This window comes from Liolophura sinensis, chromosome 10 (assembly GCF_032854445.1).
Source record: "Liolophura sinensis isolate JHLJ2023 chromosome 10, CUHK_Ljap_v2, whole genome shotgun sequence".
In the NCBI taxonomy this organism is placed as follows: Eukaryota; Metazoa; Mollusca; class Polyplacophora; order Chitonida; family Chitonidae; genus Liolophura; species Liolophura sinensis.
Window position 1 is genome coordinate 6754495 of NC_088304.1, and position 16900 is coordinate 6771394.

Below are 16900 nucleotides of genomic sequence, written 5' to 3' on the forward strand. Positions count from 1 at the left end.
GCTAAACATGTGCTATATCCTCATGTATAACACTATGACACAAAGATAATATATGCCAAGAGGTGGTCCAAAATACCCACCGAACAAAAATTATTTTCAACTGCCTTTCTTTTAAAGAAAAAAGATTTACAAAAATGTTGATGACCACATGTGCAGCTCATTTTTCGCACTCTTTCATCTTAACTTTAGGTCAATTTTATGTTCACCCCACCTCTGAGCCCATGATACAGCTTTCTAGCCAGTTTAAACTGTGCCGGATTTGATTACTCTTTTACCTCTTCTATATTATCAGGCCTATTATCACATTCGGTTCTGCTTATCGGGGTGTTATCAGCTGTTATATGTCGTCAGTGTGAATTGATTGCGTCTGAATTGACTGAAGTTAAATAAACAAACAAAAAAAATAATAAAATTATCTTGTCCCTTAGGAACTATGGACGCGCCATCACCTCAAGTAACCTGTCCCAGAATACCGGCTCGTCAACTTGTTCGTTATCCCACAACAGAAATGTGATGTGTTTCCACAGATTTAGTAGCGATCTTGGCATTTCTGCCACAGGGATCTCTTCCATCATGATCACAATAATGGCGTTCTCACGACCATCTCTCACCATGCGCATGCCCGCCATTTGAATTTCAAACTCACACCAGTCACTGGTCAGGAAGGCTCTGCTGATCACCAGGATGACCTTCCGACTGTTGTTGACGGCGTCCACAATGTTCTGTTGTATGCTGACACCCACGGGGAAATCACGATCATGGAGGCACAGAGTGTAATTGTTCTCATTCTCTAGGACGTTTCTCAGAACAATGCAGGCCCACTGGTAGTTGTGGTAATTATACGCTACAAACGCCTCATACTGAAATTGTTCAATTTCTATTTCCTCATACACAGGCCCTCTTCGGCATTTGGTTAAAATCCAATATTTAATATTCCATCTATATCTGTACCCGAATATCCCCAGGACTACGGCCAGAGTGAATAAGCACGATCCAACAACGGAAAATGTCAACCAAAATTTGCTGACACAACTGACGTCCATGTTCTTTATGTGAGATTTGTAGCTCCATATGTTTGTAACAGTTCCATTTTTCAGGGTGCAAGACAGAGAACCATTGTCTGTAATATTAACCGAGGCCTCCAAAATCCAGTGAATGAATGTTAGCGTATTGCAGGTGCACAGGAAAGGGTTGTGTCCCAAAGACAGACTTAACGTCTTACCGTGTGTTGACGTTGGCCAGCTACTGAGCCGGTTGATTTCCTCAGAAGATAACGACGAAATTACATTAAATGTCAAATCTAGCTCCTTAAGTGAATGTAAATGTAACACTGATTCTGGGATTTGAATGAACTTATTGTTCCCGAGAAGCAAAGTTTCCAGGGTAATCAGAGGTTTAAATAAGTTTTTATGTAAGGTGGTAAGATCGTTGTTGGAAAGATCAAGTTGTCGTAATTTTTTCATTGGACGGAATACGATACCGTTAGGGTCGTTTTGAAATCCAATGTTTAGTTTACAATTTCTGGCACTGAGAATTTCCAATAAAGGAAAAGCCTCAAAAAAACTTGGTGACAGACCGCTGCAGTCAAAGCCTGACATGTTAAATAGCGCCAGATTCTGTAAACCAGAAATTCGAAACGCACAGTACTGGATCCCGAAGTATGCCATATCAATCACACGGAGATTTTCAGCGTTAACTAAGTCAATGTCAGGCAAATATAAATTACGGCCGCCCATGTACTTCGCTATTAATACTTCTAACTGTGGAGGAAGGATTGCGTGTACCTTAATTGTTCCACTCCGTTTTGCGATACTATGTCGTTCTGTAGCGACTGGTAATGAAGTCGAAAAAACGTTCCTCTCTCTTCGTAATGCCGTATACTGGGCACTGAACTCCAAGTGTTTTAGATTGATAAAACGATATACGCCTAAAAAGTTGTATATGTTATTAGAAATTGACAGAAGATTATCGTTCATAACAAACGTTTCAATACAATCGGGATAAAGGAAGTGTAACAGAAAGTCACCGTTGACCAACATAATTTTATTGCCCGACAAATCCAGGTGTTTTACACACATTGTATCCAGGTGAGCAGTCATGTTGGCAGTAAGGATGAGGTTTTCTGGATTAAGTCTGCCCCCTCTATTCTTGTTTGTCCCCACGATAGAGAGTGATGTCAGATTCCGCCATCGGAGATCCACTAGAGCAGATAAGGTTCTTCCTAATCCATCGGTACGCATGTTCAATGTTGTTAAAAACGGGAAATGTTTTAACGTCCCTGGTTCCATGCCTAAGCACACTATCCTCAAAGTTTCAATGGACATGTTTGCAAACACAGCGAAAGTGTGTGTGTTGAGTGTGACCTGCATAGTATTGTCAATTACATGCAGAGACTTCAGTGAAGACAGATGCAAAAAACCGGATCCAAAAGAGACATTTCTCAGGCCGTCGATTCTCAATTCTTTCAGAGAACTGAGACCATTAAAGATTTGCTCGGGATATCTACCGATTTCTGAATATGGGTTCCGAAGATTCTTTTCTAATGCCAAAGCCTCTAACTTTTGCAGGGGTCTGAAAACACCAACAGGGTAAGCTTCATAAGTAAGAAGCAGATTATTTTCACTCAGTCTGAGAGTGGAGAGCCTTGACAATCCCCTGAAAGCTGACGGTTCTAACTTCTCCAGCCGGTTACCTGACAGATCCAGACTGGTCAAGGCGCTCAGGTTGATGAAGGAGTCATTGGGTATGGTTTTCAGCAGGTTGTCGCTCAAGTCCAAGCTTGCTATTGTTGACGTGATGTTGGTTGGTACCTTCCTCAGCCGGTGATTATGAAGATCAACATGGCGTCCTTCCGCGTTGGTGTGTACGAAGATGATTGTGACAGTAATGAGTTGAGCAATCATGTCTAACACTCCAAAATACGCTGTAAAAAGCCTTTGTATAGTGACTACCCAGAAACGGTTCCGATCTTCTTTAATCAAACTACGAACGTATTAAATAAGATACCGGGCAAACCTTGCTGTCAACAGTAGATGAATACTTATGTCGATTAGAAATATTTAGAAATATTTATATATTTCGCTCTGAAAAAAAAATAGAGCCTTATACTTCGCTGTTTATTGGCTATTTAAACCTGCAATACGGATGCTAAGTGTGACGCTGCACAACGAAATAATTATCCCTCCCACGACGACTTCCTTATGATACTTGCCAGCGGGTGGTATCTGTCCGTGTTTTTGCAGTGTGCAGTGTATAGGATAACTTACCGACGCCGAAAGTGGGATTAACACAGAGGACATAACCACGTTCAGCCATTTCTGTCAAGTTCTGTATAGTCCAATACTTCAGCGCAGTTATTAGGAGATCTTATTCAGAAATAAATGTGAGATACATTTTCCCAACTTGAATAGTAGCCTATATCAAAAATTTGATTTTGTAAGTTTGTGGATTTACCCCAATAAGAACAATCGCGAACCTAATAGACAGCATCATAAGTCCCATCTCTTTACAGCCTACTGCTATATTTTACTGCAATTCGTAAATAAATTATATTAAAAAATACAGTCATAAATAAATTACATTAAAAGAAAACAGCCATGCTGCTCGGAGCTGAACCAAATAAAGATTGAAAGTTTCATTTTATAACCATCGGAAGAATTAAATTTTCAACGCTATACGATGAGGGGTCATTTTATTTTTCTCAAAAACCGTCAGCCTGTTTTGACTAGTTAGAGGCCTGCGTGATCTCTGCAGTAAGTCCCATACGATGCTTCAATTGGCATATGGACCCAGTTTTTGTCAGTGCACAGTTTCTCATCAAACGGGGTGAAATAACTTAACGGTGAAAATTATTTATTAAATTACATTTTCCTAAAGGACGTTCCCTTGATTAAATGGAATATGCAGGTTTTATAGTATTTTATGTCGTTTAAGTTAAGTCATACCGGGCCAAAATTTGTTGGTGTCATTAGCATGTGACTCATTTTGCATATAGAAAAGAGCTCAGTTATTTACATGTGAGTGTGACGTTGGGTGATTCATAACGCACTAGGGCCTATGTCTAGAGACGAGTTCACTGAAGTTTCGCGTGGGGGCATTCAAGCATATACCGGAACCCGTGTTTCACATAGGCCCTAAAGGCAGGGGTAGGCTCGGGTAGGCTCGGTTCAAGTACAAAAAAGGTTTATAGCATGTTAAAATGCCTTCATGCATATACGCCACCATGTTCCTACCAGCGAGGTTGATACACGCGCTATAGGCTTCGTAATCACCCTTGCATGACTGCACGCATTAAAATCTTCAGAAACCTGCTCTTTCGACAACCAAAGGCATTGCGTCCCGCGTACTTCCGCCGGGGCATTTTCAGTCAATCAGTCTTGTATTTCCCTGTTTCGAATCAAATACATGTAAGTTCGGATCCTGTTTATTCCTTGACACAACATTATGCAATATCAAGAAGCAGTGCCGTGAACGGTAATCAGTGTACTTTTATTGAAACGAACAGGCACCGGAAAGTCACTGTGCTATCAGGCAATACCGGTGATAGCGAAAGAGGCCCAACGGCCGATCGCTGTAGCCTGTGTTGTTGTTGTTTCGCACTAATTGCGATCAATCCTATTTTGTCTCGAAATGACTGTCCCCTCGATAACACTTAATGCGTCGATGTGCAGGGAGGTATTTTTTTGCGCTAGCACTTCTACGTCTAGTGTGAAATGAATTTAATCCATACAGTCACATCCCATGTTGTCAACAGCTGCGGTGGAATCTGATTAAGCCATGAATCATGCATATTTATAAACGAAAGTTCAGGGCTTTGAAGAGTCTATATGGTTCAGCAAATCAAGGTAGATTATGTCGGATATCGCTAGTTTGATTACATGAAAACGATATATCACCAAAACAGCTTATATTCGTTTTCGCATTGGCCGCTTGGGTGTCTGATGGTTAAAGCGTTCGTCTCGAAGGGACCAGGGATTAAACTCGGGTCGCGTCATACCAAAGACTTAATCGTCTAATGACTCCTCGACGTCATATGACTTAACAATTGTTGAGTACGACGTAAAAACCCAGGCATACATAGATACATACATTCCATTAATTCTCACCGACATAACATTTTAAATACTGTTCTGAATGTGGAGAATATTTTCTAAAGTCAAAGCTTCTGGCTTCTTTAGGGGTCTGAAAACACCAACAGGGTAAGCTCCTTAAGTAAGAAGCAGACTATTTTGACCCAGTCTGAGAGCCGTGACAATCCAATAAAAGCTGAAGGTTCTAACCTCTCCAGCTGGTTACCTAACAGATCCAGGCTGGTCAAGGCGCTTAGGTTGATGAAGAAGTCATTGGGTACCGGTATAGTTTTCAGGAGGTTGTCGCTCAAGTCCAAGCTCTCTGTGGCTGACGGAATGTTGATACGTAAGTGTTCTGTGCCCATGGTTATGAAGATCCACATGATGTCCTTCTCCTATAGTCTTTTTGAGGATCATTGTAACCATGATGGGTTGAGGGGCCATGTCTAACACGGTTAAATACTGCTAATAGAAAATATTGGCATATTCAGGTGCCGTAATAGCCCTATTCATGCCAAAGCAACCAAATATTTTCTGTTCTTGTCACCCTGAAAAGATAATTAGTAGTTATCAAATTTACAGACAAATCAAAGAATAACGATGATAACAGAACCTATTGAATTTGGTGACGCCCTTAAGGTGGCTAATATAGTGGCTAACAGAATCTCTTACTTCTTGTGACAAGAAATACTACCAAATAAAATATTTGAGTTCTGTTGGTTTGTGGATTTAAAAGAGTCGCCACTGATTGTTGTTGCACAGCTAAAATCGAAAGCCGTCTTAATATGTCATTACGAATCTGTCCACAATATGGACACCGAAGTAAAAGATGATCGATAGTTTCTAAAACATTGCGGTGGTTACAAAACCCCGTGGGAGGCTTTTCAATTCTACAGAAATAAAACTTCAAGGGAACGTGACCCGACTGCAATCTCATTAAAAACACTTGTTGTAACCTTCCCTTCACTGACACCCAAGCATTTCTTACTGTAGGAAACAAACTGTAGTAAAATCTACCTTTGGCACCATTTTCCCATTCCTGCTGCCGCATTTCCTAAAACTGTTTTCGATAAACACTAAACATTTCCGATACAGACATATTTACAGGGATATCTATACCACTTTTCGTATACGCTGCTTTCGCCAACCGATCCGCCCTCTCGTTCCCTTCAATATTACTGTGGCCTGGAATCCACTCAAGGCAGACGTGAATGTTCTGATAGAATAGATAAGTAAAACAGTGTAGTATCTCAAGTACAACATTGTTAGCATTTCTCCCAGAATGGTTGATCAGAGCAAATAACGTACTTAGAGAGTCAGTAAATATTACACATTTGAAGGGACGAAATTCTTCTACAAATTTTAACGCCACCAAGATAGCAACTAATTCGGAGGTGAAGACAATAACATGATAAGATAGACGGTGAGACTTTTCATATTTTATTTCAGGGACACAGAATGCTGCGGATGTTTTTCCAGATTCTGGAAATTTCGACCCATCTGTGTAATTGTGGAGATAATCATACCAGGTCGAATATGATCCTTAGCACACAATTCTGTATTTTTGATAGGGTCAGATTTCCTTACTTTCGAATGGAGTTTTGTAGATATAAAAGGAGGCCTCAGCTTCCATGGAGGGAATGGAAATCTTGCTTCCTTTTGGACAATTTACTCATCAAGCTGCAATTCATCTCGAGTGGATTGAGAGCGAACACTCAATGTTTCTTGGTCTTTGACTTTCAATTTTTCTAATAGTCCAGAATGCCAAGTCACAGTTAAAACATCAGAGGCAGGATTATTATGACTTGTTAACAAAGACAAATAATACTTAAAACTTGTCATTTTCTGTCTAATCCATAATGGGAGTTGACCTGTTGTTACCTTCAGTACCTGTAATGGGGTAGTCCTCATTAACCCAGTACATATACGTAAAGCCTGGTCCGTGTATAGAGCCAAGCCTCATCTTCAGTGTACGAGAGGCAGACAACTCCGCTCCATAATCCAACATAGATTTAATCAAAGATTTATACAGTTTACCCATTGCATTTCTACCCTCCCCCAAGAAGTGCCAGACACACTTTTCATCAGATGAATTGCTGACTGGCATTTGGCCACCACTCCATCAATATGATTCTTCCACGTAAGCTTAGCATCAAAAGCCATACCAAAAAATTTGAAATACTGGGTGTATGTAATATTGTAATCTGCCCCTTTTAATGATATATCACATGTGATTTTCGTTTTAGTAAATAACAGGGCTCCTGACTTAGAAGAGGAAAATTAAAAACCCCATAGCTTTCCCCGCTGAAAAATATTTGATACAGTAATATTAATGACTTTCACTACATGTTTCAGATTTCTTTTCGCAAACCAGACGGTCTTATCATCTGCAAATAAGGACCTTGTTGACACTGGATGGTACAGACTCAGGAAGGTCATTTATCATAACATTAAACAGTGTAGGTGATATAACGCTGCCTTGGGGTGTTTCGTTTGTGATAGCTACTTTTTTGGATAGACAAGAACCAAATCTCACTGGATAACTCTGTCCGATAAGAAACTTTTGATCCACCCAAACATACGTTCATCTATACCATTTTACTTAGTTTAAACAACAATGCTTTTTCTACATGTAAGGAAAACAGCTACAAGGTATTCTTTGTTAGCTAACGCACACTGAATTGAATGTTCTAGATGAATTAAATGGTCTAAGGTTCTCCTACCTTCTCTGAAGCCACTCTGAACCGATGATATTATACTTTTACTTTCTAACTACCACAGCAGCCTGTAGTTAACCATCTTCTCCATTACCTTACAAATACAGGACGTCAGTGCAATGGGGCGGTAAGAAAGAAGATGGCTGTAACGCGGGCTTACCGGGTTTACACACCGGTACTACTACCGCATGTTTCCATGATAATGGTAAGGTCATCTTCATCCACACAGAATTAATAAGCATTAAAATGAGATTTAAAAAATTATCTGGCATATTTTTCAACATGGTGTACCCAATTCCATCCAGGCCAGGGGGGTGACTCTTTTGTCTGCCGAAGTGCCCCCTTAAGTTCTTGAAGAGAAAATTCATCATTATTAGGCAATTCATCGAAGCAAACGTTTTGATATATATGGTCATTCTCTAGCTCAAATTTACTCTTATGTTCAAGAAATTCAGGGTCATAATTAGCGTCATTGCAGCAAAAGACTCAGCCAGGAGGTCACTTTTTTCTCGTTCGTAATAGCATTGACGTTATCCTTAACAAGCGCTGGAATAGAGAAACCTTTACTCTGGCCTTTGCATCAGTACACTCAGTATTCCAATACGGTACGGGCTGTTTCTGTTGGTATTTACCTGCCGTCCGAGGAATGGTTTCATTAGCTATTGACGTTATTGCAGAAATAACATTATCATTAAATATATCAACATTGTCATTAGCAACTTCCTGCACTGAGACAGACAAACATTTGCTGCGGAATAACCCCCAGTTTACTTTTTTCATATTCCATCTAAGTGGATGCCTATATCACTGAATTTTGGTGTTACCCGAACATCAATGATAACTGGGTAGTGGTCACTCCCACAACAGTTGTTCTGATCAGCCGATCATGACAGATCAGACGATATGTCAAGTGAGGATAACGTGAGATCTAACGGGGTTAATTCCCCTGACATTGGATTAAACCGTGTTCCAGTTCCATCATTATGAATAACCAAATCATATTTCTCTATAATATTTTCAACCAGTTTTCCATATGAATCATTAATTTTCCCACCCCAAACCAAACTGTGTGCAATGAAGTCACCACATATAATAATACTTGCGGAAACAGCTGAAAATATTTTGTCAAAATCTGCCATACTCAGTTTGTTACATGGGTTATACAAATTCAATAAAGTAACTTTTCTGGACATAGAGAAAATCTCTATTCCACAGCACTCTATCGAACTCAGCTGCGGCAATTCTATTTCCCTATACACCAGGCCGTTTTTAATAAAGCCAAGCCCCCATGGTTGTTAAAATTGGTCTTGTTACATGCCGCAACGAAATATACCTTGGGATATTATATTTTAGCTTAGGTTTGACAAATGTTTCCTGCACATATAAAATGTCAGGTGGTTTGGTCTAACTTACAAATAAACTGTTTGAACTCTTGTCCGTGTGCAACAAGACTCATTATTTTATATAATAGATACTGGACAATAGAGAGTCCCACCAAAAGGTAGATTATTAGCTGTAGGTTGTACTTAAACATTGTGGCTATCTTTACTCAACATCAAATTTAAATTATCAATATTTATACTGTGGCCGAGGTGTCTTTTTGGCGTACCGGACTAATGACTATTGACTTGTCAATTCTGCTAACAGATTTCGAACAATCATAAATCATCTCAAGCACAAAGTCCAGAAACTTGTCTAAAGAAAGGTTGAGATATTCAGTCTGTATAGCGACTGCACAAGTTTTCACTGGCAGAGAGCAGCTTATAGGGGTGAGAACAGGTGTTGGACCAAGTTTGCCGAGCACGGCATTTCTTGCATTTTCTCCACTGGCTCGATCCACGGGCTGAACATTTCCATTTTGTAACCTAGAATGTACTGTAGGCGCACATTCTGCTAGATTTGCATTTTCTAAAGAATTCTCTTGAGATGTGCCAAGATTGCTTTTACCTCATGCCGCACAACTTCCACGCTTCTGAATAGGAGATTTTTCTCACTGTTTTCACGTACTGCACTTTCGTCGCCTCTCGCCTTGCTGGGCAAGCCCCACAACTTGTACTTTGTGCCCCCAGACCATTACTACATTTTGGAGTCTCTTTATTTGTACAGTTTTCATACGTATGGTTTCACCACAGCAGCGACATTTTGTTTTGGACCGCAGTGTTTGGAAACATGGACCATATAGTTGACAATTATAACACCGTATAACTGGTGGAATAAACTGTTTAACATTGAAGGACTGACAACAGATGTGGACCCGCCAAGCCCAAAAACAATACCAGCAATATAGAAGTAGACGGTTCTCTTTCTTTACCTTTGTTAGCCTTTTTGCTTCTACAACATTTTGTGACTTCAATGCTTTAACTATGTCTTTTTCAGTTGTTTCCACATCAACACCATATAAACCCCTTCACACTGCGAGGCAGGCTTAGGTGGGGAGCACACAACATTTACGCCAGCAAGAAGTGTGACACAACAGAGCTGAACAGCTTGTAGGGGGGATTTACATCGAATAAGCAGATCTCATCCTGATAGTTTTTAACGCATTCAACGTCGCCGATTTTTATGTGAACATCTTTACCTAACTTTATCAAGTTGACTTTCTAAATCGGAGTCTGCCCTGGTAATGACTTTTGGATTTTCACAGGCTACTTTTGGTTGTTTTGTTTTTTTCTTTTTTTTTGCAGAGTGACCGCTATTTGCGTCGCTATCACGTTCAGAGTTACTGGACGAGGTTGGGTTACTTGAGGAGCGATCTTTTCTTTTTCTAGATACTTCTTGGTAGTCCCATACACTCTCGACACTTTGGAAACACTCCATTTCCCCTCCGAAGCCATGCCGGAGACTGAAAATGGGGAAAAGATATACGGGAGGAAAACTACTCTAACCGACCTATCAGTGCATGCACAACACAAGACAAATGACATTAAATGTACAAGACATTTAGCGTGCTGGTCCTTGGGACACTCAGGGCTGGTCAGACAAAGATATCCGTGTTAGTTCAGAGTCACACAAGAGAAACTATGTCTAACTCAGCAGTGCTAACTGTGCCTATATATCTATAAACTAAATAGTCTAAAAGAAAAAAAAAATAATAATTTGGATGAGTATATAACTAAATTCAATATAACTCACATGAACGATAACATACTCACAACAGCTTGGCCAAACAAACAAAAGACTCTCAACAGCTAAATAAGCTCTGAAAAGCCTTTAAACCTCTCGCTGACACGCATACAAAGTAGGCTTATGACTTCAAACTTAAACCTCCCCAAGACATTTAGCGTGCTGGTCCTTGGGACACTCAGGCCTGGTCAGACAAAGATATCCGTGTTAATTCAGAGTCACACAAGAGAAACTATGTCTAACTCAGCAGTGCTAACTGTGCCTATATATTTATAAACTAACTAGTCTAAAAGAAAAAAAATAATAATTTGGATGAGTATATAACTAAATTCAATATAACTCACATGAATGATAACATACTCACAACAGCATGGCCAAACAAACAAAAGACTCTCAACAGCTAAATAAGCTCTGAAAAGACTTTAAAACCGCTCGCTGACACGCATACAAAGTAGGCTTATGACTTCAAACTTAAACCTCCCCAAGACATTTAGCGTGCTGGTCCTTGGGACACTCAGGGCTGGCCAGACAAAGATATCCGTGTTAGTTCAGAGTCACACAAGAGAAACTATGTCTAACTCAGCAGTGCTAACTGTGCCTATATATTTATAAACTAACTAGTCTAAAAGAAAAAAAATAATAATAATTTGTATGAGTATATAACTAAATTCAATATAACTCACATGAACGATAACATACTCACAACAGCTTGGCCAAACAAACAAAAGACTCTCAACAGCTAAATAAGCTCTGAAAAGCCTTTAAACCGCTCGCTGACACGCATACAAAGTAGGCTTATGACGTCAAACTTAAACCTCCCCATTTCTTTATCCAAAACTGGTTTAATAATAAAGTACGATATACAAGAGACTTAAGACAAGGAAGGCAAATTTCTACCTTTTTCCAAAATTGAAGAAAATGTGTATGGTTAAAGCTACATACCTTGACTTTAATAACCTGATTACAAACATTTTTAAATCATGGGCCCACGCTATAGAAAGGCATAATAATGTTGATGAATACTCGCCTATTCTTCCGATATTTTTTTCAACCACTAATGAAACAAACATTAAATACACCGTTTTTTTATGACATGTTGAATCTTGCATATAAAAAACAGTATATTTATGATAAATGGCAATATAACCTTAGACTAAAAAGAAAGAAATTTGGCAAATATATTTTCTTTTCTTTTTCATTGTACACAATATACAAAACTGAGTGATTTTCAATTACCTACAAGATCACATTTCTGTACAATAGGCTGTAAAGAAGACGATGTCTGGGAAATATGTGAAACCATCAAAGAGACACATGAACATCTTCATCTGCAATTTCCGACTGTAAAGAATTTTTGGAAAAAATCTGAAGAATTGATAAACCATAGTTCCAAACTAAACGTCATCTTCTCGGCGGAAAAAATGCATTTCAGGGTGGGGAAAAGGTCCATCTGTCATTAACATCTTAATAATACTTAACAAGGAAATTTATTTTTAATTGTAGAAAACTAAACGTAGCCCTACATATCACTGGCTGTCTTAATAAATTGCGAAAATACTATAAAAGGTCTATTATAAAAATCTCAGGGAAAGAGACAGTTGAAGGAGAAGCGCAAATTTTATTACTAATTGGCAACACACTTTAAAACAGTTATGAATGCATAAGAGCTGGAGTGGTAGAAAAAAAATAGAAACATATATGTATAAGATACATTATTCAGATTTCACAGATATTGTCTTCTGATTGGTGGAGATAAAAAATAAAATAGCTGGGTACATGGCCAGTTGATCTCAAGGTTAGTCGATAACTTGCCAAATGTCGGTAGTTTACGCCGGGTGCTAAGATTTTCTCCTCCCATAAAAACTGATGATAATGTAAAGAAAGTGACAAGCATTTAGGAGTATTAATCAGTCTTATGGTACGATTAAATGTCACTTGTGCATAAATCATTGTCATTCATGACACACATTTAACACTGCATGACCGTTTTAAGTTCTTGACCGGCTCAGATGGTAGAGCGTCCGCTTCGGAGACGGTTGATCTATGGTAAATCCTGGGTCGGACCAAACAAAAGACCTTGAAAGACGAAGTTGTATTTTCCTCGATTGGCTAAGAGTGAGTGAGTGCTTGGGGTTTAACGTCGTACTTAACAATTTTTCAGTCATATGATGACGAAGTAGTCCTCATAGTGCCTGTAATGTGCCTCCTTGCTGCAGGACGGAATTCCACGGCTCTTTAATCTTTACTGAGACGCTTTACTTAAGGCAAGTAAGGCGTCCTGCCCAAGCCATTATACTGACAAGGGTCAACCAGTCGGTTCACTATCCCCTTCATGTTGAACGCCAAGCGAGGAAGCTGTTAAGGCCTTATGTGGGACTCGACCCAGGATCGACCCTGGATCTACCGGTCCCGAAGCCGACGCTCTACCAACTGTGCTATCGGGACCCGTTGGCTAAAAAGAAGTGCAACGATTGGTTCACCCGTATCAGTATAATGGCTTGGGCGGTGCGGATTTCTTCTCTTAGTAAGCCGTCTAAGTTAAGCAGCACTAGATAAAAAAAACCGTGGAAAACCCGTCCTTCAACAAAGAGGCACATTACATGCACCACTCCTTTGTCGTCATATGACTGAAAACGTCATATGACGTTAAACCCCAAGCACTCACTCATTCACTCCAAGTTCTTACTTCATATACTTTCTCAGTTGTCAGTGGTGTTTTCAAAACAGGTCTTTCAAGTATTGATCTAAAACTTCCACTGTAATTCACCTCTAGTATACGAATGTCTTTTTCGATTCATTCATTTCCATTGTGCTATGAATACACGTGTCTAAGGACGCGCCATCACCTCAAGTAACCTGTCCCAGAATTCCGGCTCGTCAGCTTGTTCGTTATCCCACAGAAGAAATGTGATGTGTTTCCACAGATTTAGTAGCGATCTTGGCATTTCTGCCACAGGGATCTCTTCCATCATGATCACAATAATGGCGTTCTCACGACCATCTCTCACCATGCGCATGCCCGCCATTTGAATTTCAAACTCACACCAGTCACTGGTCAGGAAGGCTTTGCTGATCACCAGGATGACCTTCCGACTGTTGTTGACGGCGTCCACAATGTTCTGTTGTATGCTGACACCCACGGGGAAATCACGATCATGGAGGCACAGAGTGTAATTGTTCTCATTCTCTAGGACGTTTCTCAGAACAATGCAGGCCCACTGGTAGTTGTGGTAATTATACGCTACAAACCCGTCAAACTGAAATTGTTCAATTTCTATTCCCTCATACACAGGCCCTCTTCGGCATTTGGTTAAAATCCAATATTTAATATTCCATCTATATCTGTACCCGAATATCCCCAGGACTACGGCCAGAGTGAATAAGCACGATCCAATAACGGAAAATGTCAACCAAAATTTGCTGACACAACTGACGTCCATGTTCTTTATGTGAGAATTGTAGCTCCATATGTTTGTAACAGTTCCATTTTTCAGGGTGCAAGACAGAGAACCATTGTCTGTAATATTAACCGAGGCCTCCAAAATCCAGTGAATGAATGTTAGCGTATTGCAGGTGCACAGGAAAGGGTTGTGTCCCAAAGACAGACTTAACGTCTTACCGTGTGTTGACTTTGGCCAGCTACTGAGCCGGTTGATTTCCTCAGAAGATAACGACGAAATTACATTAAATGTCAAATCTAGCTCCTTAAGTGAATGTACATGTAACACTGATTCTGGGATTTGAATGAATTTGTTATTCCCGAGAAGCACAGTTTCCAGGGTAATCAGAGGTTTAAATAAGTTTTTATGTAAGGTGGTAAGATCGTTGTTGGAAAGATCAAGTTGTCGTAATTTTTTCATTGGACGGAATACGATACCGTTAGGGTCGTTTTGAAATCCAATGTTTAGTTTACAATTTCTGGCACTGAGAATTTCCAATAAAGGAAAAGCCTCAAAAAAACTTGGTGACAGACCGCTGCAGTCAAAGCCTGACATGTTAAACTGCTCCAAATTCTGTAAACCAGAAATTCGAAACGCACAGTACTGGATCCCGAAGTATGCCATATCAATCACACGGAGATTTTCAGCGTTAACTAAATCAATGTCAGGTAAATATATATTACGGCCGCCAATGTATTTCGCTATTAATACTTCTAACTGTGGAGGGAGAACTACGTGTACCTTAATTGTTCCACTCCGTTTCGTGCGACTATATCGTTCTGTAACGACTGGTAATGAAGTCGAAAAAACGTTCCTCTTTCTTCGTAATGCCGTATACTGGGCACTGAACTCCAAATGTTTTAGATTGATAAAACGATATACGCCTAAAACGCTGTATATGTTATTAGAAACTGACAGAAGATTATCGATCATGACAAATGTTTCTATACAATCGGGATAATGAAAGTCTAACAGCACGTCACCGTTCACCAGTATAATTTTATTGCCCGACAAATCCAGGTGTTTTACACACATTGTAGCCAGGTGAGCAGTCATGTTGGTAGTAAGGATGAGGTTTTCTGGATTAAGTCTGCCCCCTCTATTCTCGTTTGCCCTGACGATAGAGAGTGATGTCAGGTTCCGCCATCGGAGATCCACCAGAGCAGATAAAGCTCTTCCTAATCCATCGGTGCGCATGTTCAATGTTGTTAAAAACGGGAAATGTTTTAACGTCCCTGGTTTCATGCCTAAGCACACTATCCTCAAAGTTTCAATGGACATGTTTGCAAACACAGCGAAAGTGTGTGCGTTGAGTGTGACCTGCTTATTATCGTCAATTACATACAGGGACTTCAGTGAAGACAGATGCAAAAAACCGGATCCAAAAGAGACATTTCTCAGGCCGTCGATTCTCAATTCTTTCAGAGAACTGAGACCACTAAAGATCTGCTCGGGATATTCACCGAGTTCTGAATATGGGTTCCGGAGATTCTTTTCTAATGCCAAAGCCTCTAACTTTTGCAGGGGTCTGAAAACACCAACAGGGTAAGCTTCATAAGTAAGAAGCAGATTATTTTCACTCAATCTGAGAGTGGAGAGCCTTGACAATCCCCTGAAAGCTGACGGTTCTAACCTCTCCAGCCGATTACCTGACAAATCCAGACTGGTCAAGGCGTTCAGTTTGATGAAGGAGTCATTGGGTATGGTTTTCAGCAGGTTGTCGCTCAAGTCCAAGCTCTCTGTTGTTGACGGGATGTTGGTTGGTACCTTCCTCAGCCGGTGATTATGAAGATCAACATGGCGTCCTTCCGCGTTGGTGTGTACGAAGATGACTGTGACAGTAATGAGTTGAGCAATCATGTCTAACACTCCAAAATACGCTGTAAAAAGCCTTTAAATAGTGACCACCCAGAAACGGTTCCGATCTTCTTTAATCAAACCACGAACGCATCAAATAAGATACTGGACAAACCTTGCTGTCAACAGTAGATGAATTCTTAAGTCGATTAGAAACATTTATATATTTCGCTCTGAAAAAAAAACTTCAGTAGATCCTTATAGCTCGCTAACTGTTTATTGGCTATTTAAACTTGTAATACGGATACTAAGTTTGACCCTGTACAAAGAAACAATTATCCCTACCATCACGACTTCCTTATGATATTTGATAGCTGGCGGTATATGTCCGTGATTTATAGTGAAAAGTGTATAGGGTAATGACTATGGGAACTTATCGACGGTAGAATCTCACGGTTTCTACTTCGCATGGTCTAATCTCTCTGTACCGACTTAGCAAAGTCTAGACTCGGTTCTAACTTTACGCAGTCTAGTCTCGCAGTTTCGACTTTACAGAGTCTAGTTTTGTAGTTCCCACTGAACATAATTTCACCGTAACGGATTTGCAGAGTTTAGTCTCGCGGTCCCGACTTTACACAGCCAAGTCACGGTAACGACTTTACAGAGTCTAGTCTCACAGTTCCGGCTTCACACAGTCTCATCTTGCGCTCGAATTTACCCAGTCTAGTCTAGTGGTTCAGATTTTACACAGCCT

The 16900-nt window shown here is 40.0% G+C and overlaps 2 protein-coding genes across 2 annotated transcripts; both read right to left on the minus strand.

The window, feature by feature from the left end:
* Nucleotides 1–431: 431 nt before the first annotated feature.
* On the minus strand, nt 432–2903 carry LOC135476477 (toll-like receptor 13). The gene is made up of 2 exons (XM_064756508.1): nt 2073–2903; nt 432–860 (listed from the first exon to the last, which is right to left on the minus strand). Exons 1-2 carry the CDS (start codon nt 2901–2903, stop codon nt 432–434), a joined length of 1260 nt encoding a protein of 419 aa, XP_064612578.1.
* Nucleotides 2904–13737: 10834 nt separating this feature from the next.
* On the minus strand, nt 13738–16209 carry LOC135476479 (toll-like receptor 13). Its single transcript, XM_064756510.1, has 2 exons — nt 15300–16209; nt 13738–14150 (listed from the first exon to the last, which is right to left on the minus strand). The coding sequence occupies exons 1-2, from the start codon at nt 16207–16209 to the stop codon at nt 13738–13740; spliced, it is 1323 nt and encodes a 440-aa protein (XP_064612580.1).
* Between the last annotated feature and the right edge of the window lie 691 nt (nt 16210–16900).

Excerpts from the sequence above, each read along its gene's own strand:
- LOC135476479 (XM_064756510.1), bottom strand. The coding sequence starts at position 16,209 with ATGATTGCTCAACTCATTACTGTCACAGTCATCTTCGTACACACCAAC. Across the intron at positions 14,151-15,299 it reads AGACTTTCATTATCCCGATT|CGTATAATTACCACAACTAC; the intron begins GTATAGAAACAT and ends ACGGGTTTGTAG.
- LOC135476477 (XM_064756508.1), bottom strand. The coding sequence starts at position 2,903 with ATGATTGCTCAACTCATTACTGTCACAATCATCTTCGTACACACCAAC. Across the intron at positions 861-2,072 it reads CTCACCTGGATACAATGTGT|TATGAGGCGTTTGTAGCGTA; the intron begins GTAAAACACCTG and ends GAACAATTTCAG.